The 27200-nt window shown below is 39.8% G+C and overlaps 2 protein-coding genes across 9 annotated transcripts in view; one reads left to right on the top strand and one right to left on the bottom strand.

Annotated features, from left to right (window-relative positions):
- Positions 1-18219, top strand: part of fam131bb (family with sequence similarity 131 member Bb) — a 38256-nt gene extending 20037 nt beyond the window's left edge. The window contains exons 2-9 of one of the 4 annotated variants that reach the window (XM_028469791.1): positions 4575-4612; positions 8262-8297; positions 8708-8810; positions 11216-11440; positions 11555-11695; positions 13536-13849; positions 15090-15353; positions 16905-18219. In XM_028469791.1, the coding sequence (XP_028325592.1) occupies positions 4575-4612; positions 8262-8297; positions 8708-8810; positions 11216-11440; positions 11555-11695; positions 13536-13849; positions 15090-15353; positions 16905-17123 (1340 nt within the window). In that variant the 3' untranslated portion in view covers positions 17124-18219. The remainder of the gene's footprint in view (positions 1-4574; positions 4613-8261; positions 8298-8707; positions 8811-11215; positions 11441-11554; positions 11696-13535; positions 13850-15089; positions 15354-16904) is intronic. The other 3 variants (XM_028469792.1, XM_028469794.1, XM_028469795.1) reach the window with 3 other exon arrangements.
- A 3954-nt stretch (positions 18220-22173) lies between these two features.
- Positions 22174-27200, bottom strand: part of clcn1b (chloride channel, voltage-sensitive 1b) — a 35883-nt gene continuing 30856 nt past the window's right edge. For 2 of the 5 annotated variants that reach the window (XM_028469746.1, XM_028469751.1), the window contains 4 exons: positions 24873-24917; positions 24648-24752; positions 24348-24434; positions 22174-24073 (listed from right to left, as the gene is read on the bottom strand). In XM_028469746.1, the coding sequence (XP_028325547.1) occupies positions 23651-24073; positions 24348-24434; positions 24648-24752; positions 24873-24917 (660 nt within the window). In that variant the 3' untranslated portion in view covers positions 22174-23650. The remainder of the gene's footprint in view (positions 24074-24347; positions 24435-24647; positions 24753-24872; positions 24918-27200) is intronic. The other 3 variants (XM_028469748.1, XM_028469747.1, XM_028469750.1) reach the window with 2 other exon arrangements.

Below are 27200 nucleotides of genomic sequence, written 5' to 3' on the forward strand. Positions count from 1 at the left end.
AAATGTATGCAAAAATGATAAAAGTCACAGCAATTATTATTTTTTAATCTTTGGCCTAAAGTTTCACACAGAAATGATTTATCGCTAAATCGTTCTCAGGGAGATATCTGCAGTGGTTAAATCTGTGTAGTGAAGCGTACAGTTTGATTTCCAGTGAGGATTTAAGATAAAATCTTAGAGACATCTTGACTTTACCTCAACACGTTTCCCCCCTAATGTAAAAGTCATCCTCAATTCAGGAGAATCTATTTTTTCTACCCTCGTATTTCAGCAGATGCAGCTTTGATGATTAAGATCCTTGACAGACTTTATTACTCGGGAAACGTACGTAGAATTTATAGTTGAAATACTTTTTTTTTTTACTTCTGCACTCCACTCTGAGTGTTAGTGGTGGTAAAGTTTAAGCTGCAAAAAATGCATTTAATTTACTCTGCAATATCCTAAAGGTAATGGTGACGAAAAACTACATCTGGAGAATTTATACTGAAACCAAACATAGGAAGATACATGTAATACATCAAAGACAAGTTGATTTGTTGGATATGCTTTATGAGTGTCATTTAACATATTTTCAAAGTTAGGGAAGGAATTTTGTGCTTCTTAGTTCCTTAAAGTTGCACTACTTGAATCTTGAACCATGACAGAGGGTCATGGCTGAATTTGAATCGTAAATCCCCCCCCCCCCCCCCCAACTCTGATAATTCCTCCCAGTCTCCTCCTCTCACGGAAGTGCACGAAATTGAGCACGAGTGCTGAACGTGCACTACAGGTAAAACATGTCACGCAAAAGGATGCACACAAAATTTAAGAAAATGGAACATTAGATTAAATGTCTAGAAGGAAAACAGTCACTTGCACATCCAAAGTTATTTCAAGATTGAAAACAAGTTTGCACCTTGCACACGCTTCACTATATATCGCGGCAGCCAATGAGGAGGCTCCTTTGTGGGCTCTGCTCACCCCTCCTTTCTCTAAATCCTGTGATTGGAGCAGGATGGGGTGACCGCCAAGACTTTGTCTTCTGGGGTTTTATTAATTAAAATAATTAATTATAAGACAGACAGCACGCAGACGTACATTTTTTTCAGAAATGATTACTTTTAAGATATAATGCTAATAAGAATTTTTGTTTTTTTAATTAAAGAAAATAAATTGAGTACCCCAGCTTTAAATGTCTTTTTCACAAATGGTAAATGGACTAGATTTATATAGCGCCTTATAACCACACTGAAGCAGTCCCAAAGCGCTTTACATATCAGCTCATTCACCCAATCACTCTCACATTCACACACACCAATGGGACAGGACTGCCATGCAAGGCGCTAGTCAACCATTGGGAGCAACTTAGGGTTCAGTGTCTTGCCCAAGGAGACTTCGACACATAGTCAGGTACCGGGATCAAACCCCCAACCTCTCGATCAGAAGACGACCTTCCACCACCTGAGCCACGGTCGCCCATTCATTTATACAAATGACCCGCTTCCAACTGCAATGAATAAAAGAAAATAATCAAAGACAAATCAATTATTTGTGACAGTAGTGATTCAATATTCAGAGTAAAAAGTAAAAAAAAGTTTCTGGTTTTGGAAGGAAGCTGCAAAATATGGCTTTCGACTTTCAATTCAACACCAGCCATGAGTGCATTACTCTTACTGTGTAACTGATGTGTGGTTTGAGTGTCATTGTTTTCACTGCTCTTGCTTGGGACTGACTCACAGTTTTCCTATTGTGGCCTCGTGCTGAAAGCAGTAGTTACTGTCAATCCGCCTGTGAATTTAACATGTCAATGATTAAATGATATGTCAAACTATTTGGTTTAACTTGTTTAGTGACAAATACAGTAACATTAAAAGAATGTACCCATAAAAGAAGTTGTAGATTGGCACGCCTTGTGGAAGTGGTGGTGGCGGTAGAGATTGAGGCAGCAGGCAGGTGTAGCGTTCACAGAAATAGTCCATGTTTAAAGGAAAACAGAGAACGCACAGCACAACATCGACAATAAACCCAGCAACTGCTCACTCTGTGTCCAAGGGTACAGGCTTGATTGGTAACGAGCCCACACCTGGGTGCAAAACATGAGGCACCTAATTACTCACTGACATCACTGGGAGGCGGAGCCTCGAACAGGAAGACCTGGGAAGCACAAAAAGACAAAACATGAAACTACCCTGATAGCACACATACATCTCGCCGACGTCGGCACGAAGAATGAAGTTGCATCTGCGAGACGTATTATGAAGAGCAGACGTCACAGAGACATCGACGTTTGGACGATGGATTAAAGATGCTCAGCGTGGCCTCTCTACAGCTTCTATTAACCTTTATTTAGCTTGACTCATTCAGTCGGTATAAATATCTACATATCCATAGTCGAGTATTTACTTAAATCTGATCGGAATATAGCAATATCACAACAACAACAACAAAAAACAATATACTACCACTAAATAGCTTATTATGTGTGGACAAAATAAAGAGAGTTCATGATCATAAATGTATTTTTAGCAGTGTATCCAAAAGAGCCCAAGCACAAAAATAGCTTCATGGCAGTGACATTTTACAGTTCTACAATTTTATAAGTGGTATCATAGATTTGGGGGGAAAACACACTCATTAGGAGTAGAATGCAGACGCACGATCTGAGGCCGACATCAGTGAGACGTATGCGTGCTATCTGGGTACACAAAACAGAAAGCGGACCACGAGAGCTAAACACGAACAAAACTAAACAGACCCTGATAGAGACATGATTAGGGATGTCCAACTTTTTGACTTCCGAGACAATACCGATATTGCGACCTTGAGTATAAGCCTTTTCACACTCTCATTCAGTTCTCGTGCATGAGTTCAATGGTCAAGAGGGATAAACTCGCCTTGACCGACAAAGAGTCTGACACAGATTTAGATTATTTTTTCCGATAGAGCGTTGATTCCTTGAAAGATTTTTTGTTGAAACGTGGTATTGGTCTCTATGGTTGAAACACAGAGTTAGCTGCTAAAGCTAATGCTGCACATGAGCTGAAAATTCAGGTTTGTCCTGACTTTTCAAACAGTGACCAATCAGCTGATCAGTGCTGTTTCCCTTATCGGCCTGTCCATCTTGTGCACTTCATTCAAATTTGTAAATTGAATTAAAGTAATCATGGACCTGGTTAGTGAATGGCGTACCTGGTAAATGTATCTTTTCAAAGTGAGAACTCGCTTGTCCCATTAATAATACATTTTATTTATAAGCGCTTTTCAAAAACTCAAAAATACTTTACAGTTGTTAAAACAACTACACAAGTCAAAAAAAGAAACTTACAACAATAAAGGTAAATACAGAAAATACACAACAATCACAAGTTAAAAGCTTGAAAGAAGGAGTGTGGAAGCAGAGGAGGTCCGTCGCTTTAATACTGCTTCTCTCATAGGTTTTACTAAAGTGCTTGGCTACGTGCATCATTCCCGGGTAGAGTCCGAATTACGCCCGCTGGAGACCCAGGTAGTCTGTGTTTTCATCCACCAGTGGTCACCTGTGTGGAAGCTGCCTTTATTTAAAAGTGCTCTCAGATCGAACCTAAAGTGGAATCAGTGGAAAACCCTGGTCCCCTCCTCAAGTCCGAATATGTGTAATATGAATAATATAAACACTGTTAAAACACTAGGAAGATCTCAAGAATAAAATTACAAACGCTGTTAGGTTTGAAATATCAACAGAGCCAACGAGTTTGTTTACATGTTTTTCCCTCTTGACCTATGACCCCCCCCCCCTCAGGTCGCACATGCCCAGCTCCAGATTGTGGAAAGGCTTACTGGCTGATATGATAGAAAAAAATTCTATCAGCATTATTTATGCATACTTTTATCACTTATTTTGTAGTTTGGAATTGATCAATAGTCAACATCCACCCATTTATTATGAACCAATGAGTTACATATATTTTAATCTTAAACAAGAATATCCTACAATTGAATAAAATGAATAATAAATAAAATAGAAGACCCTGAAAAATAACAAAATATATCTTAGGAGATTTTAGATGCAGGCCGATTTATTTTTATTTTTATCGCTGACCGATATCAATAACGAATCGTGACACCAAAGCAATATCACACGAGAGGCGCAGTGCTGTTGTGCTAAAATATCAGCACTGGTGTGATTCGTGCCCACGACTGAATCACACCAGTGACACTGATATTTCAGCACAAAAACACAACCTCTAGTGTGACATTGCTTTTATACAACAATTCTACAAGCACATTTGATTAGTTAACAGTAATAAGTGACAAGAGATTATGATTTTGTTTATTTATTTAATCACACAGTGTACTGCGGTGTTGCCCACGATGTAACGGTATTTAACAGTATTTAGATCAGCTGTACAGCGGCGTGATATGAAGTCTCGGTGCTGTTGTTGCTCTATATTAGCACTCTTGGAATGTCTGTTGTCCAATCAAATTACTGTACTTGGTCGGAATTGACTGTTGTATAATCTTAAATATGACTTCCTAAACTAATATTGTTTGCTAATAAACTAACTTGTCTTTCCTTCTCTCTTTGTCTGTCTCTCCTTTTCTTGTTTGTCTCTCAGCGGCAGATGGCGTGCCAGTCCAAAAGGATGGGGAGCAAGTAAGTCTTTATCTAATCTGCTCATTGACAGTGGACTATTCAACACCTCATTTGTGGAGCCACAATGTGGTTGCTAATGTTCAGATCTACACAATGAGCCACAGCAGTCCTCTGTAGCTCACAGTGGCAGTTCTTCTTGTTGATAGACGAAATATAGAAGTCTGCATGTCACCTCCAACCCTCCAAGACCAGGTGGTGTAGCTGGAAGGCCCGACTGTCTCTGATAGGGTTGATTTACTGGTGTTGTTGGGACATCTGTTGATTGTTTTTCAAGTGAGCCAGTGCCTGATGCAGGAGAGGAGACTGCACTCTTCCGTTTCTTTCAACATCTCACACATCATTACTTCCTCTGCTGTCCTCTCTCCTGCTGCTTTACTGGTTTCATGCTCTAAAACAAATCCTCCTGGGACAAGACACAGGAGAGGAAACCATTTTGGACTAAAGTGTAGAGAGCTTTCCACCAAATGCACTATGTACCAATGGCATCATTTATTTATAAATCGTGCCCTAAAATGCCCTTCGGTCTTGCAGAGAAAAACGCACCCCGCCCACACACACACACACACACACACACATCAGTGATGTCAGGGCTTTTGGCGGTGAAAAAAAATACTGCAAAAGCTGCTTCAAGGGCCCAGCTCGTCCACTGATGCGTGATAAATATTTCATCTCACCCACGTCTGTGAAGAAAGGATTAAAGAAAGTGAGAGAGGAGAATGGGGATGAAGTAAGGTTGGGAGTGGGAGCGAAGTATCCAATTACAAGAAAGAAGTGAATCAAAGGTCGGAGATGGGCTGGTATTGATTAAGACGAAGTATCTTGGCACTCCCTGCATGTAAACACCTTGCTGATAACTTGCCCTAACCAGTATCTACTAAGAATTGACATTGTTGCTTTTGTTGACTGCACTTCATCACCTGATGAAAACTAAACCAGACCTATAGTAAATGAAGACTTGATGACTAAAATGCACAACATTTTAAACAATTAAACATAAACTCTAATAAAACTCATCGGAAAAGGCAGGATAGGCTGTAGAACAGGGGTGTTCAACTCATTTTAGTTCAGGACCAATACGGACCAGTTTGATCAGAAGTGGGCCACAGATTTTATGCGGGAAAACGAGTAATTTTAACATGACACAATGATTCATGTTTTCTCCTGTGGGCTACAAAGGGCCAGATTTGGCCCCCGGGCCATGAGTTTGACACATGTGCTGTAGAACTAACTATTAAATGTCACGTGGGAAGTTAGGACATTGACATATACGATACATATTAAATAATATACACAAAATTAGCTTTGGACGACTAAATCCATTGACAGCTTTAGTCGACAAACAATTTTAAATTTAGTCGACTGGCAACAGGCAAACAAAAGAAATATATCCGGTGTCTGAATTACTGCTACCTCTACCATTATCTCAATATTTTCCTGTCTTTAGTTCTGGAAATCAACAAAGTTCATTTTCCAATCTTGCCCAACCTCAAAGTGTGCAAGTTTGGATGGTCTGTATATTGTGAAATGTGGATTTATTTACTTCTTTATTGGACTGGTTTTGCTTTATTCTGGCAACCATCAGCAATCTAGTTTGTATGCTTTGTAATGTGTTTATTTTTTTTGCTTTGCACCATTAGGCCATTACTAATATTAGATAGCAAGCACAGACCTGGCAGCTGTAGAGAGAAGAGACTTGAGTACATCTTTGTAATAAAATTGTTAGTACCTGATTGCTTTTGAACTGATTATAATTTTGCTCCACACGTTGAAGAAATTTTTGTCTGCAATTAATTCTGAGCTGCATCAATGTAAATGATGTTACTAACCATCTTTATTGTTATGTAATCCCTGTTTTTATGTTTTCTTATTAGAATGCCAGCCTTAACACAAAAATAAATCCAGATCAGTGAATCACAACAAGTGTGATGCATTTATTCATCTGTTATGAAATGTAGGGAAAAATAATGACATGCAGCAGAACATTTCCAATTTAATAAAAAAGATCATCCATGGTACAATTTTCTAAATATGTTGCACACAACTTCATGTATTAAAATAGAACAACAGTGTAATAGATTAAATGTTGTGCAGTTTTTGTTTTATCTTTTGTTTTGTTTTTTGCCGTACTTGGTATGTATTTATTAAATACTATCAATGTAGTTTCACTAAATGGAAAAATTGGCTGCTGGACTAAATCTTGTTACAACTTTGACATATTGTTTAAATATTTATATGATTCATGTATACAAGCAGCTGCAAAACAGCGTAAAAGTGTTTTGTGTACAGTAAAATGATCAATGTGGTTATTATATCTTAATGGAGCTGGTAAATTTAAACCTGATTTGGCATGGCAAATACATAAAAGACATTAGAGTTAGTTATGTGTGGTAAATATTTTTCCCAGTGCAGCTAACTATACACTTTGTCAGGACCAGTAGCAAGCCAGGGTTTGGGTCAATTATAATTGTAATTGCGTAATTGATATTTAATTATAATTATGGCGTAATTATCTATCTTATCTATACAGCAAGGCATCTCTGTCTGTCTGTCTGTCTGTCTGTCTGTGGCTCAAATATCGCTGCGGTTCAGGGACAGACAGAGCTGAGACTTTCAACATGGCTGCTGCTTGGTTCAAGGGTGTGCAACGTCAGCTTTGTTTGGACTGCAATGACAGCGTAAATTATTTCTTAAATGCATTCTCAGAACAGCTCAATGTTAAAAAATGTGTCGATGATGTCACAGGGTTCTCTTGAATATAGCAAGTTCCTTATCTAATGATGATGTCATAGGTTCTCTCAGAGTCCCAAGCCTGGATAAAGGAGGAGGGTTGGATGTTTTAGCTAGCAATTCTATCCCACATAATAATCTTTTAATTAAATTTGATATTGTAATATTTAACAAAAAAATAAAAAATAAACTAAAAAATATATATATATATATATATATATTGTGTAATGTGCGTCTAAAGCACGTATTATAAATTGTCGTCTATCAGGGACCGTTCTAGGTTATCTGCTTTGCTGATTTGTCCTCAGCCTCTGCCCTTACACACACCACGCACACATCACACACACACCACACACACACACGCAGCTTCCCTTTGTAGCCCCAGTCCCTCATCTGTCTGCAGCATCAGATACAGGCTGATGCTGCTATGACATCTCTCTGTTACATGCTCGCACATGCACACGCACACACACACACACACACACACACACACACACACACACACACACGCACACACACACACACGCACACACACACACACACGCAGCTTTCAACTGCCGTTCAGTGTTTTTTGGCATCAGCAACACACTTAAGAGTGTGGTCAACCATTTACAGCATATTCACTCTGCTAGACATAACTAAGCAAAGCAAACTGATCCGTGTTTAATCCCTCCCTCCTTTTCCTTGTCACTGTGGCCCCTAACTGTTACTCCTCCTACCTGGAAACTCCTGTGTCTGCGTTTCTACCTCTTCCCTCGGTTTTGTGTGTGCTTGTGTGTGTGTGTGCGTGTGTGTGCCTGTGCGTGTGTGCGTCCGTGTTGTTCAATCAAACCTCTGTTCATCCCACACTATGCACGTCAACGCCTTCTCTTTCCTGTCTTACTCTTTCCCCATCCCTCTCTCCTGCAATATCTCTTCTCAGCATGGACGTTCAGAATTTTCATGGGAAGGAATCAATGTAAGTGCTGTGGCATCATTCCTTCATCTCTTTTCCTCTGTCGTTTGTTTCTTATACACCTGTTTCGGTTGAATACACGGTAATAGTGATATCAGACCTTTCTCCCTCATGACCCCGCCCTCTCACTTCTGTACGCCGTTATCTTCTGTGCACGGTAGTGAGCACAATCAGAATCGCTTCTTATTGTAGTTTTCTAAATGCACGTCATAGTGTAACATGTGGGTACTACTGCAGATGTTTGTCTTTTGTATTAACCTGACATTGTCTTCACTTCTCTCCACTCACCACTCTCTAACACACACTTTCTCGGTGTCTTTGTGTGCCCCGTCACACTCATTCAAACCAAATCTGTCCTCCTTACTTTTCCCCTCATTCTTCTTCCATTCCACTCTCCTTGCTTCTCTCTATAGCTCTCCATGGAAGACACCACATCAATCCTGCCACGGCTCAAGAGGAACTCAAACGCCTATGGAATCGGGGCTCTGGCTAAGTCTTCTCTGTCAGGTGTGTCAGGTGTGTGTCTGTGCTGTAACTGGTAACTGACCCCATGTTGGCTCCTCTCTCCTGGGGGCTGGAGTCAGCATGGTACCCAAATGGGTTCCCCTGTTTCACTTCTCCTTCCACCTTGATACCTGCCGTCAATAGCTCCTCTTGAGTCATTGATGACAAAAGGTTCCACAACACTTACGCAAACGCACAGACCACACACACACACACACACACGCATGCACACACACACACGTGCACACACACACACACACACACACACACACACACACACACACACACACACACACACACACACACATCCTGCTGCTTATTTCATAAAAGCAAGGTGAGTAGGAAGTGTAGTTTTTATGTTAAGTGGTTGTGGATTTGTGGTGTCAAAAAAAGTACAAGTCTGGATGTATTAGTTGTGTAAAGTGCTGTGTTAAACAGAGTAAAGTGCAGTCTAGTGAAGTGCAGTGTTGTTGGTTGGATTGGGCTGTTTTTGTGCAGTGCAGTTGATTTGAGTGCAGTTGATTTGTATTACAGTACAGTGTAATGAAGTGCAGCTGCTGCACAGCGTTGTGTGGTACTGATTTATTCATAAATCTCATCTCCATACGTCACCATCAGAGAGAATCCAACAACAACCAGGGATTATTAGAATGTCATCATATGATCGTCACATAAAATATCCAGCGACGCCTTAATGCAGATAGGGGAAGGCATTAGCGCCGCGGCTAGAAATAGAAACCCAGCAATTGTCAGACAATCAGCATTGAGAAAGTACGATTGTTTTTTTTCCTCAAGCCAGCAGAGCTCAGCAGAGGTGTGAGAAAGCTATAATGTCAATAAGCCAACCTCTCATTTGTCATGCCACGCGGCCACGTCACTCCAATTAACCCGCTCTATCCCATGATGCACCATTGTCAGAAAAGACACATTCATCATCACCTCTCCTCTACGGGAATGTGAGCGTGCGATGGCAGCATCTCATTAGACGCACTAATGTCACCTCGGCACCCCTCGCCATTTAGCCTGTCTGATAATCATTGTCTCAAAGGCCAGCATTCACCGTATTACATACATAAGACTTGTAAGGTTTGACTGATAACAGGTGTCTACACAGGTTTGTTTTTCTGAAGAAAACACTGGTAACACTTAAGTTTTTTACATTACATTATGTCATTATCTAGTCATTAGCATGAATTAGGTGTTGTGAAGCCATTGAGTGTCCTTCACTAAATGATGACACTTTTTGCTACATTATGACACCGATGGAGCTATGTTGGCAGTTTTGGGGTTTGGTGGAGGGATCTAGTGGGGTTTGGTAGGGTTAGGGGGTAGGGCAGGGGTCACTAACATGGTGCGCGCGGGCACCAGGTAGCTCACATGGACCATATGAGAGGCCCTCAGGCCTGTTCTAACAGGAGCACTAGTAACCAATGAGCTCCATCCAAAATGTTGTTGAAGATGCTGCAGATTTGGGTTTTGGATTGTGATAGAAGACCTTTGGAAAAAAAACACAAAATTAATTTTGGTAAAATGATAAAAAAAATTGTTAAATTGTACATGTTTTACGGTTAGTTAAAATTGGCTAGTGGCTATTAAAATAGGAATATGACGATTTCCTATTAAATGTAATGAAAATGAAACAATTGCAAAAATTAAGAAAAATAAAGGTTTGCATGTTGAGACTTAAACATACATCTTTAAGTCATCTTACCCTCTAATTAAAGTGGAGCCGTGAAAATGTAGTATTTAAGAAGTGTAAATCAAACTGGTAGCTCTTCGGATGATTCCGTATCTTTGAAGTAGCTCATAGTTTCAGAAAGGTTGGTGACCCTTGGGTTAGGGTAACACAAGCTTAGGGGTTAGGCCAGGGTAACGACACTTAATGACAGCTGTCATGACACTTTTTTCATGCTAATGACAGGTGTAATAATAATGACATGCCTTTATGAATAAAACTTCAAGTAAAGTGTTTCCAGAACACTTTACGTATTTAGCAAATTGATATTAACAACCTTCTGTCTTGCACATCAGTTGTGTAATAAATACAGGAAACAATAGCTGAATTGGTGATAATAATACAACTCGAAATATGAGTTAATTCTTCAAATCCTGTCAAAACTACCATCTTAATACAGTCAATCGTCACAGCTTGATATCGATACTTTAGTCAACAACACAACCTCCATGAACTGACAGCAATACATACTTTATACTGACACGTACGCATTGTCTGATCATCTATCTGATTCCTCAATCGACACCTCACTCTTAGCTCAAATTCTGCTTTCCTATCACTGTGGGATCTTTCCTCTCATCCATTGTTTCACCTACTATCTAATTGCCTTCTATCCTTATTCATTTGACCAACTTTTCATCCTTGCCTCTCCTTTCCATCCCCTTGTGCTATCGCCTACCAGGGGTCACACGGACGATGAAGGAGAGAGTAACCAAGCCCACAGCCATGGCCCAAGGTCGCGTGGCTCACATGATCGAATGGCAAAATTGGGGAATGTCGACAGTAGGAGCAGGCGGACTCCCCCAGGCCCGCATCAGCACCCAGGAACGGGAGAAAGAGCGGCGGCTAGAGAACGATGCCTACAGTGACCTCAGTGACGGGGAGAAGGAGGCACGTTTTGCTGCAGGTGGGACACAAACGCTTATACAATATTATGACAGTCTTCATTTGCTGTGATGTTTGACGGATTAAAACAAAAGGGCCAAGGAATTCAAACTCTTTCGTTGAAATCTGATCTCAGGGATCCTGCAGCAGTTTGCAATTTCCGAGGCAACGCTCCTGGCGTGGTCATCAATGGACGGGGACAGTCCAAGGTCGGGTTCAAACCAGGGCAGCGTGGCACACTTGAGCGAGGTCAACCAAGAGAGCATCACCAGTCGAGGTAATAGACTGCAAAGATATCTGCAGCTGATGCTTGTGTTAGATATTAGGACTGCATCGAAACCTATGAGCCCGACCCAACAGGTCAGTGAACGTAAATGTATTCTCAGGCAAATTGCTTCAAAACTATTAAGAAACTCAGACTGACCTTATTGTAGATGATTGCATACCAGATTGTATATTTTAGGGTTTGGTTGATCTTTAGCAGGGATATCATCTGTTAACTCTCACACTGTGATTAGTCTCTTTTGCTTGTTCCACATCTAGATAGAAAACTAACCAACGGTCTTTGGGAGGCCTTAATATATTGAGTTTCCTAAATTATCAAAACATTAACTTGTGTGTTTTATAAACACACCTATCTTCACCCTTGAAATAACTTTCTTTCTTACATTTTTTTCAATTAACCCTAGAATAAATGAGATTATTAGATATTAAGACAAGAAGACTGAATTAATTCCCAGAGCAAAGAAACATTAATTAAATTGAATTAAATTACACTTTATTTATATACCAAGCGTAAATTACAATAATCATCATGAAGCGCTAAAGAGGCCCTTTAGAGGAATTGTGTTTTTTCTATTAAAACTGCTTGGTATTTTGATTATATAAACAGATAAAATTTCCTTAAAAAAAAAAAAAAAAAACTAGTACAGAGTTATCCATGCAGAAACCATTTTCAGTTGCTAAAATGACAGAAAAAGTGGATTTTGGCTAGTCTACAAAATGTGACAACAGTACTGCTAAATTAATTTTGTATAAAGCAACAGTTATAATTTTTTTGTAGTTGCTTATTTTATGTACTTTGTGTTTGTATATCAACACAGAAATGGTTCTTATTGTTGAGTATCTTTCACAGTGCTGATTAAAGGTGCAGTCCGCAACTTTCAGATTCCTCTCTCCCCCTCCCTTCCTGCTGCTCTCTTTCCCTGCCTCCAAACTTTCCAAAGTCCCTCCCTCAGAGGAGCTAACAAGCTAACATTAGTCCGACAACAACATCATAGTAATATAACATGCTCTGTTAAAAGCATATTACTGCAGTGCTTCTCTCTCTCAATGTACACACACCTCAGCAGCAGTAGAAAAAACACAGTGTCACTTACAGCAGCCCACATTTAGGCTGCTGCGCGCACGCAAAAAACACAGAGTTCTAGTGTAACAATTACAAATCAAACATAATGTAAATCAAGCAGCAGTAATTACCTTTTAAGCAGAAAAGTCACCAATTCCATCTTCTACTCCTCCAGACCATACACTGTAAAAAAGACAGCACTCTAGCTCTAGGGGCGGGGACTGTGAGCAACAGCTGTCAAACAGCCCATCAAACACAATCCTGACTCTGATTGGTTCTATTTGCTCGGTCGTGGTGCATTCTGGCAATGTGCCAAAGGCTGCAGTAGCAGCAGGGGGGGCTCAATGAGCCTGTTTTTCTCACACAAACTACTAGTTTAATGTAAAACTGTCGTTACATAGTAACAGCTTTAGCAAATGTGACAAAAAGTTACTTTTATAAGAGTTGCAGACTGCACCTTAAAGACTTTCACTATCAAGCATCATTCTGCTTTAAACATTAATATTATATTCTAAGAGAAATATAAGAGAAAAATATGTCATCATCCTGACAATTACATCGCGCGCTCTGTGTGCTGAGAGCTAAATCTAAAGTTTTCTTCAGCATGCAGAGGAAATGTACCAGTCCTATGTTTATTAATAATGCATCAGGATGATTCACCCTTTGGTGCATCCTGGTTGTAAATCTCTACCACACAGTTCTCCATCCACCTGTTCATTCCTTTTAAAAATCTATAACAGCAGCTGCTACATTTTTCCACTCTTTCCAGATCAGATTTTGCACCACTCCTCTGCAGAGGTATGGCCTCACACGTACGTCTCCCAGGGCCACTACTGCCTCTCCTCCTCTGACGCCTGGGAGCCCATCAGCAACGACCCGTCCGGGGTCGCGTCTCCCCCCACTGGCTCCTACGTCATGGGTACCGAGGGCTACGACGGGCAGGCCGCAGCCCACTTCCTGTCGCAGCACCATCAGCAGCAGCTCAACCTCCAACAACAGACTCAGCTACAACAGCTGCAGCAGATCCAACAACTCCAGCATTTCCAGCAGCAACAGCAGCTCCTGCAGTATCAACAGCAGCAGGTGATGGATGAGAGCAGGTGGAAGCTTGGCTGTGTGTGGCTGAGAGTTGGTGGCGATGCAACCGTGAATTAACCTTGAACACTCGGCGAGCACAAAAAACAATAATCCAGAACTGTCCGCTTACTGCTTTTGTGTTGCTGAACAACACAACATCACTAAAGAAATAATAATGTTAATAATAATAACAGTAATAATAGAATAGAATATTATAATAGAAGCATTTATTGTGCATAAAAACAATGAAATTGCACAAGCCCCTCCTAACAACATTCAACTACACCACACATGGCCCTCAGTCAAATATTTTGCGCCCCCCAAAATAAATCTCCAAAAATTGTAATACAAGAAGTTGGAAAGAATATAAAGCCCAACATAATACACAAAACAACTCCCGAAACACACAAATCGACAGCAAAATGCTCATAGTACACAAAAACACGCACAAAATTCTAGAAATACAAAATGACAACAAAGACAGACACAGCAACCACTTAAAACAAATTTACTACAAAAACATCAACACATTACAAAATTGCTCCAAAGACACACAAACTGTCAACAAAATGACACAAAATGTTAGGAAAATACAAAAACAACCCCAAACACACAGAAATCGTCAACAAAAACGCAGAAAATGACAGAAACACACGCAAAATTTCAAAAAGAACACCAAAAAACAACAAAAACCACACATAATGAGTAACTGACTAAACAACAAAACCACAGACAAAGACAAAAAACAATAAGACAAAACCCTTTTTTCCCCCATCTGTACTAATGCTCAGATCGGTCAGTATTCTGAATGCTGACATGAATGTTGATCATGTGGCCCTCGGATCAGATACAATCACATCTTTGTGGCCCCCGCTGTTGCCCCTCCCATCCCTGAACAACACTCTCAAAAAATTCAAACAGACACAATTATCTTAAAAAGCAACAAAAGTCTGTTAGAATAAAAAGTTCATCAGTATGTGTGAGTATAAAATAATAAAAAAGACACTCATTTAAAAATAGAGAATATTTATTTTTCTATATATTGGTTTTTATGCTGGTGTTGATCATGTAATACTACTACTACTACTACTACTACTACTACTACTACTAATAATAATAATAGTAATCATATTAAACATTAACTAAAATCCCTGCAAAGCTAACAAGTGAATAGCATCATAGTTTTAAGTGTCACATGTCTATTTTATTCAGTGCTCTCACTCACTCTCATCCTTGTGTTTTCCAGTCTCTAGAACACAGGCTGCACAGTGCCAACCACTCTTTGCAAGCAACGCCCAATAGCACCATCCACAGTCTGGTTCAGCAAATTCACCCTCCGCTGGTTGATCTGTGGAACTCTGGACAGATGGAGGCCTATCAGGCAGAGGCCGGCGGCTACATGGGTGTGGCAGCGGTGGTGGAGCCAAGTCTGTGCGTCCCCTCTGGGGAGGAGATGGTTGGAACGGAACACTCTCCTTTGCTGGAACAGCAGGAGGAATATGCGGCCAAGGTGAGGTCACCATTGAGTAAGATCTTTTTTTAAAAATTGAATTCTTACTGATGAAAGTATTCTTTCTGGAATATGCAGAGCAGGTAGAAATGGAGATTACCTTCATGGTGCTTAATTTGCAAATCTAAAGCGTAAACATTGATTTCATTCTATGTTTGAGCTCATCTGGGTCAGTTAAATCTGTCTAAAGGTTATTTTAGAACAGATTTGTGTGTATTGTGCCTGTATTAGGCATTTATAACCTTTTATTGGTTCACTTTTAATTAATTTGGATTTTCTTTTTTTTTAAAAGGGCCACTTATTTGTAATCAATTGAGTAATAAAGTTGATGACGGCAAAAATAAGCTATGTAATCTGCAGTTAGTCAAGGCAAGGCAAATTTATTTTTATAGCGCATTTTATACACAAGGAAACTCAATGTGCTTTACATGATCAAAAAGTGCAACGTAAAAACCTCCAGCAGCTTAAAATCAATAAGAACATTAGTCAAATTTGGAAAAGTTTTCTTTCGAGAAGTTTGAAATGTGTCTTAAATGGCAGAACGATAGATTGGAGAAATGGAGAAAATAGACAACAGGCCAAAGACTGGAAGAGGTTGATAAAGGGACCAAATATGGACCAGTTTGATCTCAAGTGGGCCGCAGAGTTAGATTGGGGAAAAAAGAAAACAATTTTAGCATCATTGTGTCCTAGTTTCAATATGAGTTCAAGTCACTAAAATTTTTTTGATTTTGTTAGGAATTTTTGTGTAATTTAGAGGAATGTTGTGGAATTGTTTGTGAGTTCTTTCCACAAGTTGTAATTAAAAATGACTGCATTCATGTGATATAAACAAAGGAAAAATGCAAGTCCCTAAAAATATTGCAAGTTTCATAAAATGTGTGAATTTGAGATAACTTATACATATATATAATTTACACAATATTTAATGTTTTATTTTCTCCTGTGGGCTGAACTGGATGCTCTAAAGGGCCGGATTTGGCCCCCGGGCCATGAGTTTGACACATGTGAGCTAGGGGACAAGGTGAAAATCAGGTGCACAAAGGAATTTCAGGGTGACTGAGCATTTTGAGTCTATTTAGCATTTTGAGTCTATTTAGTTTTATGTGACACGTTTTGGTCAGGGAACTTGGTTTGTAGAATAAATCATGCAAGTGAATGCCACGCATGCTTGTGAGACCTTCCAGAGGATTCCAGATTTATATACAAGATTAAACGCTAATTGTCTTACCTGAAAATGGAACCTTTATTATCTATTCCACATGCATTCACATTAATATATTGTCATGAAATGAAAAAAAACGAGTGTAAAACAGATTACTTTGTTCCTGTATTCACCACGTAAAGTCATGAAGGATATTTAACAAACACGTGATTTGCCGAACGTACTTTTATAAGATGAATAGGCACTAAACCTTTCAGTCTAAGTACATGCACTAACAGACGCAGTTTGAGGGAAAAGCAGCCACAGTTATGATGCGTATTTTCCAAACTGCATCCAAGTGTCCTCTGCACTGACTCATTGTGTTGTGCTCCATCCATACTAATCAGGAGGAGGAGGTGACACTGTGCTTGGAGCAAGAGTCAGCCACACTGACTCCGCCTATTCAACAAGGGGATGCCTCTGGAGGCAGTAGCCCAGGACAACCACCGGCAGAGCCAATCACGGAGCGGAAAGCCTCTGATGTCACCTCCGGCCTCATTCAGACATTAGAGGAGAAAGAAGAGGAGGAGGAGGGAACGCCAGCTGCTTCCATGACAACCAACTGAGGTCCTGGCTGCTACGAGACTCCTTTTTACAAACTGACCGTGAAGTCAGCGAGGAAAGGGTGTCATAATCCAATATATATCTAATAATAACTTTCTTTTCAGGTTTTAAAACAATGGGTTGTTTTTTTTTGGGGGGGGTGGTTTGGAGATCATTTGAGCAGATTGCTAAGTGAGATAAGAACTGATGCAACAGAGGACACCCATACTTTGTAAGCCTTACATCCCAAAGGTAATATAGGAGTGAGGAAGAACAAGGGGAGCAGGAATGGACTGGAGCGTTTCCTTCAGGATAAATGAATCCACACCGAGGAGTGGATAATGCATGCTTCTTATGAGGACAAGCAGCTCGACCCCTCTCAGCGTGTAACAAAAAAATTACCATAACAAAGCATTATATCGAGAATAATTTTGTAATAAAGCAGGAAAAGAACAATAATCGATGTATAACTGTATGATAAGATGAGCCGGCGTTCCCATTGGGGAACTGCTGTGTTTACAGCTATTACACATTAGATGGAGTTTAATCAAATTCACATAACAACCCTGCTGCATTAAAAACATACCATATATGTTATTGACATTAACATGAGCAAGTTTATTTTTCAGCTGGCTGTGAAAAAGTGGGCATTTCAGTGAAATGCAGCTTAAAGTGAATTTTTCTATGATGTTTTGGCAACCCAGGGACAATCCTGACCTGCTGACTGCACACCCCGAACACTGCACAGACAAGGATTGTACTGTAAGATAGTGTGCTTCCTACTCCGTCTCTCTGTATGCATGTTCTCTCCAGAGTACTATGGAGTACCTGTACCTATACGGCACTGTATAGACTTTGCACTGAACCATAGTATGCCAGGTTTGGCCACAGTGGGCCTGCTGTGGGTTGGAAGGAGGAAAGAAAAACAAAAATAAAGACAGAAGCTGCATATGCGAATCTCTTTTGCACTGATGCAATCTAACTGATCAGAGGTTGCTTTTTGGACTGTTGACGAGCTCCCGACTCTGAAAGCTTTCAGCACCACTGACAACCAAAACCGAGCCACACGACAACACAAACCCTCAGCTGCTTTTTATTAAATGTTGTTGTTTTAAAGCGTTAAAAAACAAAAGAAAAAAAAAAAAACAAGACAATAACCACTACTCTGAATGTACTGGAGGACAACAAGAGGCAGTGACGCTTTCCATGTCTCCATTGTGGGTCACATGAGAGAAAACCCAGCGGTTTCTCCCCAAAAAATAAAACAAGTCTTTGTGTTGCGAATGGATTCACTGCTGGCTCACCCCCCACAACTACACACACACTCACACATACATATACACACACACTCACACATACATATACACACACACACGCAAATATCATAATTGTAACCAGCAATAGGCAGGCAAAAACACTGCCCACGGACCAGTGTGTGCTCTGTTAGATGTATATAGACTAAGAATATAAATATATATATGAAATGCCTCCCACACTCACAGTTACAGCTGTTGTATGATTTCCCTATTTTTCTATGCCTCTTTTGTCCCGCTTCATTTTGGGATTTCTTTTGTGCTCACAGTTTAGCCTGAAGTATGTTTTCCTTCACGCAAAAACAAATAAACTGGAGGAATGTCGTACTGTAAATAAAATGATCACTTACACCGGAGGGGGAGGGGGTATATAAAGTAAACCATCATCAGTCAAAATGGGGGACATATGCCACTTAGTCAACCAATCAGGGAAAAGAACAGAAGACGAAGGATGGAATATGGGAGTTGAACAGATTTGTGTCTTCCTGCTCAGCGTTTATTACAGTGAAGCAGCTGCCTGGAGCGTGATAGTGATTCTAATGGTGTCTGAGAAGCGTGTTGTCATTTCTTCATTCCTTTTTTTTTTTTTTTTGGTTGTTTTTCACCTGAGGAGGCAATGGGTGCGTTCTAGTGAGAATGGGACTCAAACAACGTGTATGACACAGTGACACACTGTTCTCCCCCCTTCGCTTTGATGATTGTGTGAGAAACTGTTCCGTTGATTTGAAAGAACTTATTTGTGAATTGCTTCTTTATGCAATATTATAGGGACAGTGTTTATTTTTCTACTGACTTGTTGAAACCCCTCCAGTATAAGTTAGAATAGGTGTCAGTTTGTTGTAAAGCACTTCTTGTTTCAGTCAAAAACATGACGGGAGGGGATGAGCAATAAAAAAAAAAAAGGTTCACATCTGTCGTGATTTATCCATTATGAAAAGAAAAAAAATATTGTGAGAACAGGAAAGCTGTGATGGGAATGTCTTTACACAATGGCACATATTGTTTATTTATTGAACTTACCTGGTGGGGAGGAATAATATGACAGCGTGTACAGTCTTTAATGTCTTTACTGAGCCACCTGGGAGCAGTCTGTTTCTCTTGATGTAATATTGTGCAGAGAATTTTGCTTTGTATTTTTTATTTTTTGATGGTCACACCATCTTATTTTATTTAGGCTTGACTGTTTTTTCTGGCTATCTGCTCACAAGGTCACAAGCATGGACTTTTTAGACCTGAAAGGAGATTTTCTTATGATTTTCTGTTCAACTGATTCTTAATGAATGAATTAATAAGAAGCCAAATATATTTCTGTGGATGTTAAGGTTTCTCTGTGACCGTTGTTGCCAATGAGGTTTTTTTTTTTTTTTTTTTTGGTTTTTGTCTGCCATTCTCTCAGAGTTGCAGTAACTTGTCTGCAGTCATGATGCTCAATGTCTGCTTCTGCTCATTCACCTTCCTCCTCCTCCTCCTCTTCCTTCCTTCCTTCCTTCCTTCCTGTCTGTCTCCTAAAATTTGCATATCTGTGTCTCTATGTCTGTCTGTTGTCTGTATGTAAACTATGTTGTCTGCTGTCGAAGAAAACGTTGATGAATCACTGCCTGGAAGGAAAAAAATGTTTTCCACTATATTTACATAGTATTTGAGGCAATTGGAATATCTAACATGATTATAATTTGGGATTGTATGTTAAAGAAAAACAGACACTGCTGTATAAAGCGCTGTATAAAATCTGATGCTTCTGTAAAAGTTTGCATAAAATTGGATTGACTTTGTTGAAAGGAGGCAGTGTGACTGGTTGAATGCCAGTGAACACTCATAACTCTCACAACCTATGCATGCTCGTTGGTCGGTTGTTACAGGATGAATCTTGCACATGGTTTTCCCCTCACATTCCTCTTTTCTGTCAACAATTCTCATTCCATTTCCCTTTTTCCCTGCACGACCAAACTGCCTACTGCTCTCCCTGCTCCTCTGTCTCCTCTTCTTTTCCCCTGGTGGAGAAAGAGCAAATAAACAAAGAAACTAAAAGCATTAATGGTGCATACAGTATGTGTTTCCTACAAATCTTCCTTTCTATGAACCATGTTTGATGTCAGAGAGTATACAACTCTCTGACACGGTCGCCCTGACGAGGTTGGTGATAGATCACAGCCCAGGTAATGTAAACACATTAATCCCTCAGGGTTCATGTGCATGTTCTCGCTCTCCTTTTTGTTTTCCTCTTCGATCGGCCTCCCTCTCTTCAACCCCCAACTCCCTGAGCCACAGGGCGACCGTGGCTCAGGTGGTAGTGGGTAGGGGGTTCGATCCCAGTACCTGACTATGTGTCGAAGTGTCCTTGGGCAAGACACTGAACCCTAAGTTGCTCCCAGTGGTCGACTAGCGCCTTGCATGGCAGTCCTGTCCCACTGGTGTGTGAATGTGAGAGTGATTGGGTGAATGAGCTGGTATGTAAAGCGTTTTGAGACTGCTTCAGTGTGGGGATAAAGCGCTATATAAAATCAAGTCCATTTACCATTTACCATTTATTTACAACTGGGATTTTAATGCAGGGAGAAAACCAACCTCCTCTGGTAACACTTTACTTGAAGTTTATGACATTACGCTGTCATTATAATGACATGAGACCTGTCATTATTATGAATATTATGAAGGCTGTCCTTTGTTACCCTAACCCCACCAGATCCTTTCACCTAAGCCAAAAAAATGCCAACATAGCTCCAAAGGTGTCATAATTCGGAGAACAACACTTAATGACAGCTTTCATGACACCTTATTCATGATAATGAATAATGATTATGTATGAATCTTCAACTAAATTGTTACCAAATATGAAAAGTCATAGTCTGGGACACACACTGCTAGATTATACTATACAGTGTTAACGTACTTACAGAAATTTACTAAACAGTGTTTGAGGCTTTATGGTGTTTTCTCAGGACCATTTGAAAACAAAAGTGTGGATTGTTTCTTTCTCAAAATGCGTATTATTGATAAAAAATGATGCTTCTAATGCCACAGTAACACTTGTAGAGGCAGATTATTTACTTACTTTTTCCCTATAAAATGTGCAGTAACACTATACTTGAAGTGCTATAAAGGCTGACATTATGCTGTCATTATTATGACATCACATCTGTAATTAGCATGAATAAGGTGTCATGAAGGCTGTCAATAAGTGTCATTTATTACTTTAACCTTACCTAATCCCACTAGATCCCTCCACCTAACACAAAAAATGCCAACATAGTTCCAAAGGTGTCATAATTTACTACACCTATTGACAGCCTTCATGCCACCTTATTCATACTAATGACAAATAACGACAGCGTAATGTCAGCCATATGTATAAAACTTCATGTAAAGTGTTATCCAATGTGCTAAGATGAATGCACACAAACAATTCTAGGTTTCCTTTAATAAAAATGACCCAAACTTACAATTGCTATTAGGCCAAATTTGCACTGAATGTTAACTTGAACAGCCAAATGTCCTCAATAGAATCAAGCCATTACCTGAAGGTGAGCTTATAGCCTTCTCTTTGCTGTGATTTATTAACATGGAATGGGCTAACAGTAAAACTGTTTTTTTTTTTTTTTTTTGTAATCGCTTTAAACTTCTGCAGTGTGAACGGGCTATAAATACAAACTGCCTTATAAGCAAAAATGATAAAGACATTGAGACAAAGCGTCGCAAGCATAACAAATAACTTTTTTTTTTGTTTTTTTAAACCTTTTTCTGAACACCCCATGCCTCTGTCCCTAGGCATTTATGAATTGAATTGTCACTCAAAAAAGATAGAAAACGGTTAAGTTGAAGGAGAAATGCAAATGAGTGTAAGTTAGCAAGTTTTTTTTTTTTTTAAAGTAGTGATGAACGACATGGTTGTTGTTGACTTAAAAATGAAAACACTCTTTCAGTAAGATGCCATGATTCCAGATTTAAGCTGATATTGACTGTTTAGTAACGATTATAAAGGGATTTATATCCACAGTTATGATCACTTTGTTGAAGCTGAACTCAAGCTGCCTCAGTGTGATGTCAGCAGCAGAGCCAAACTGCTGACTCATCACACAATTAAAGTGTGACGTTCAATGGTAAGATGACCTCTGGGTCCGGCCTGTCCTGGAGTAACCCAGTTTGGTTCATATACACGACAAAAACAAATCAACAAAACACACAGGAAAGCAGCTGCTAATAGTGTAGAAACATTTTATGTTCAATTTGCTTAGTCATCCCTTCTGATTTATTAGGGTTGCATAAATATCCTGAGTTTAAAAAAAATGCAACTCTTTGTTTTTTGGATAAATGTACTAACATACAGTAGATTCAATGGATGCATAATGCTGTCTATTTAAGTATGATCAGATCATTTTCCAGTACTTCATTCTGGGAATGTGACTATTCTGACAGGACTTTAGTTTGTGCATCCCAGTCATACATGGGCTAAAATGGCAGCAAGTCCTCTTTGTTTTTCAAGACGATGAAACGTATTTCTATATTTATGGTAAATGAACTTGCAAATTGAAAACAACAATTTTGCAAACCAATCCTTTTGATTCTGAAAGCTCACAGTCATTTGGAGGCAGCGTTCATTGAGCTGAGCTAAGTATGTTGAACAGATTTATTAGCATTGTCATTATTGTTACTGCCGTGTTCACCATTATAATGTAGTTTTTCTGTAAATAACTTGCATACATTTAGTAAACTATTTATTATTCTTTTTAGAAATGGCCATAGTGACAATAATTGAAATATTTACCACAATGGGAATATATATAACTAAAAATGTATCTCCATCATATGACCTCAGGGTCAAATAGGTTCAAGATATCATTATATTATTTCCTTTTCATACTATTAATTGCTGTCAGTTATCCCAAATACAATTTTCAGATACACATGATCAGATTTCCAGTATTAAATAAATGTAGCATGTATATACTGTAAGTGACACGTTGGACGTGACTACATATCCTTTTCAGGAGACATAAAAAGAAATCCAAGACTGAGTAGTGAGTGAAAAAGACGGCTGTGGTAAGAGTAAAAAAAAAAATTATAATAATCAATGACAAATTTAATGTGCTGTGTGCACCATTTCGTCTCACTCGCTCTGAGAGCTGAATGTCAGTGAGGGCTGTAGGTCGCTTCAGCTCCTCCGCCCACACGGCTAATGCCTCTCAGTGGAGGACAGAGTGGTTCAGGAAAAAACATTCTTCTTGAAGCACAGATATGACCTAGATGGGCTCATCTGACTCTTCACTCTCAATGTCTTCCTGTAGGGAGGACAGCGTTAGGATGGGCGAAACAGGTGAGGTAGGGGGTGAGGCTGTAAGAGGAGAGGAGGTGGAGGGAGACTCCAAGTCCTGAGTCGTGCCATCAGCTCGTCTTTCTAAACTGGTGCTCCCTGTGCTGCTTGGCGATGGTGGAGCAGTGTCTCCTCCAGGAACTCCTCGAATATCCTTGTTGGACTCCCTTATCACAAGTTCCTCCTCCCGCCTCATTCCCTCCTCCCACAGGTCTCTGTCCCGAGTCGGTGAGGAAGGAGTGGATGACGGAGGCTGGTGCTTCTTGGCTTTTCTGCTGGCGTCCCTGAAGCTGGCCAGAGGAGGACGAAGTCTCACTCCACTACGAGTGGATCCCTCTATAGCCTTCTGTAGCTGTTAGGGCAGAAACATTTTTAAAGACTTGGAGAGATCATCTGTACGACAACAAGATGATTACGTGTGGCAACATGACATCACAAAGGGGAACATTTAAAAAAAGAGTCATGAGTGATGAAACTGCATGAATCAGAGCGTAAAAGCATGAAGCACATAGCATAGCAACTTTTTCTGAGAATAAGCTTACCAGCGCTTTCTGTCAGACAGATTATGGAATCAAACCTCGAGAAGAAAAAACCAGTAGAAAGTGGGTAAAATATAGTGTCTTTACCTCTTTAAGTGCCACGACACCCACCAGTTTTCCAATACTGGTGACATAGGCGTGACTGAGCCCCAGCAGGGAGAACAGTGTGTGTGTCTGAGAAGTAAGACAGAGGACATGATTAATCCAAAGTTAAATTACCTGTCTTCTGTATGATCAAGTGCAGCTGAAAACTGCTGAAGCTCATTTACATTAATGATCCATGTTGGTTAAACAAAAGAAGAGGGAATAAATGGTTGTGATACTGCTCAGAGGCTTAAATGTTTTGTTCTTTGCCTCTAAAAATGATAAATATAACAGTGTTTTTACCTTATGTAGAGATGTTCTCTCAACCAACTGAAATGGTGACGGATCAATGCGTATCTGCTCCATATCGACTGGTTTTTCAAGCTCAGCCTCTTCCCAGGCTTTGATCTGCATTAGTCAATGAAAGACAATAAAAGATACGCACTCAGAGTAGGCAGTGTTTTCTAGCTATCTATTAAACTTGTTTGTGCACAGAGCACATGCTGCTGGATCAAAGGTGAACGGTACCTCCTCTGGAGACATGCCGTCAGTCAGAGGATGGGGCATGGTCTCCTGTGGAAGGACCAACATTTAAAGTGGATGAGGAAAAGTGAAGTTAGTTCATACTCTGTAAAATATGATAAAGGGCACACGGGTGATTCAAAACGGGTCAAATAATCAACGTTGGAAAAGGTTGAAGGTCATTGATACTTTGCCTCATTTTCCTTGGAGGAATAAATGTGTTGATGTCCTCTTTTACATGCACTGAATGTGGTTTGAAGAAAGAGATAAGAGAGCATAACATTTTCTTTCCTTGCCCAATGATGTCAAGGCTTTCATGGATTTGTTGGATGTTGGGTACCTCATTACTAACTGATGCAGAGTGGCTACTGAATCTGGCTTTCCTCACAGGAAAAATGTATCGACTCAACTTAATTCAATCCAAATGAATGTAGCACCAAACACAATAAGTCATTTCATAGCACCAGTGACGTGACGTGAGCACTAGGGTTGGGTAGGCAGGGCGTTGCAAATCGAGACCACCAATGTCGACACCAATGACAATTCCATATGTTTCGGTTGGCAAAGTGTTAATCTAACAAAATCAACATCGCAAAACACCATTAAAGAAACAAACAATTATTTAATATAGCCTCCATACTGTCCCAACAAGATACAGTATATCTCATGGCACGGTAGCACATCCATTGTTTGTGTTGGAAACACAGAAACACGGAGAAAATGACAGCTACGCCAACTCGGAACAGCCTTAGTGAGGCGCATCCACAAAGCCAATTCTTCCTTTCATACCATTCACTGTGGAAAGTACAAACAATTTTCTGACCTTACCTTTGCTGAAGGTCTGGTAACTCAGGTGTTGGTTTCCCATCTTTTAAAAGCTGTTGTTTTTCCTCAAAAGACAGTTTCTATATTGTCTCTAGCGCATTCTTCCTGTGGCGTTATCCCGCCCACGAGCTAGAGAACGTAGCAGCGTACACGCTGTATCAATTCACTAATGCACTGTGAACTAAAGTATAGCATTTAGCATAGCATGGTTATGTCCAAAGGCAGCGTAGAGAGCTGCCTTTTTAATTGTTTTTTTACATTGGGGAACTGACTGCGCATGTGCAAACACATAAAAACACACTATGGGGCTAGAGGCAGAGCAGCGATGTGCCTTTGGGAGGGGGTGTGGCCTCCTCCTGCCTTAGTGGAGTGAAACTGTGCAGCGTCTTTGCCGTACCAGGAAATAGCGATGTTTAGTCATTTAGGCTATGAGAAGCACAAAATTCTGGCACTTTCAAACTTATAGAATCACTGTAGGCTATTGGAAATTGAAAAAATAAATCATTTATAATTATATTGTAATTAAAACAAATAATCAAAATATCAATTCACCCTTGGGGAGGCACTGCCAACCATGCCTACCCTGACTGCACGTCACTGCATAGCACTCATCACACAATATGCACCAAAAGTTGCAAGGAAGAGAAGATTGGGACATGATTGGTTCTTTTCAAGGCATTCAGTCTAACCTAGAAGCTTTTCATGTATAAAATAAAACATTGTAGCTGTTTTTCCAAATTTGTTACTCGTGCCCTGTGGGACGTTCAGCGCTAAACCTGAGATGTAGCCTTGAGTGAGTTTTCAGGACACATGGCTGAACTTTTGTGGACAGAGATTGTGAATTATCAAAATCATGTCCAACTAAACTCAGTCACATTAATGACCTTTATGGACACTGATTTATCCTAATGATACAGAATGGTACCATGTGGTATGTTTTGGTATGGTATATGCAATATACAGTAGGGTATGCTATGCTATGCAATTCTAAGGTATGCTATTATGGTATGTACTGTAGCCTACAGTGTTCTTTGATATGGTACGTTAGAATATGCTATGCAATGCTAAGGTACGATACGGTGATGTACAGTGTGGAAGGGTATGTATTGTATATGGCAGACCTTTTTCGTCTCTTCACTCCTCCTTATATTTCATTGTTGACATCTTATAGATACTTTGCTGGACTTTTAACCAATGAATCCTCCCATTTTCTCTTTCCATGTTTAGAAAAACACCACATACTCTGGTCAGTTTCTTTGACCACCTTTGCTGTTTTACCCCAACAATCTGGCAACATGCATGGCCTAAACTCCTGCTTATACTCTCCTTCCTCAATTCCTATCATTAAATTACTCTTGCCTCACTGAGATTTCTCTACCTTCCAACATGCTTCTGTATATATATTTCTTCTTTCATAGTCAGCTTTTTCCCCTTTAACAGTCACTATAGCAATACACCCCTATATATGACCTAAATAATTTGAAAAGTGTAAATACTCACCAGTCCTAT

Source organism: Gouania willdenowi, chromosome 16 (genome assembly GCF_900634775.1).
Source record: "Gouania willdenowi chromosome 16, fGouWil2.1, whole genome shotgun sequence".
In the NCBI taxonomy this organism is placed as follows: Eukaryota; Metazoa; Chordata; class Actinopteri; order Blenniiformes; family Gobiesocidae; genus Gouania; species Gouania willdenowi.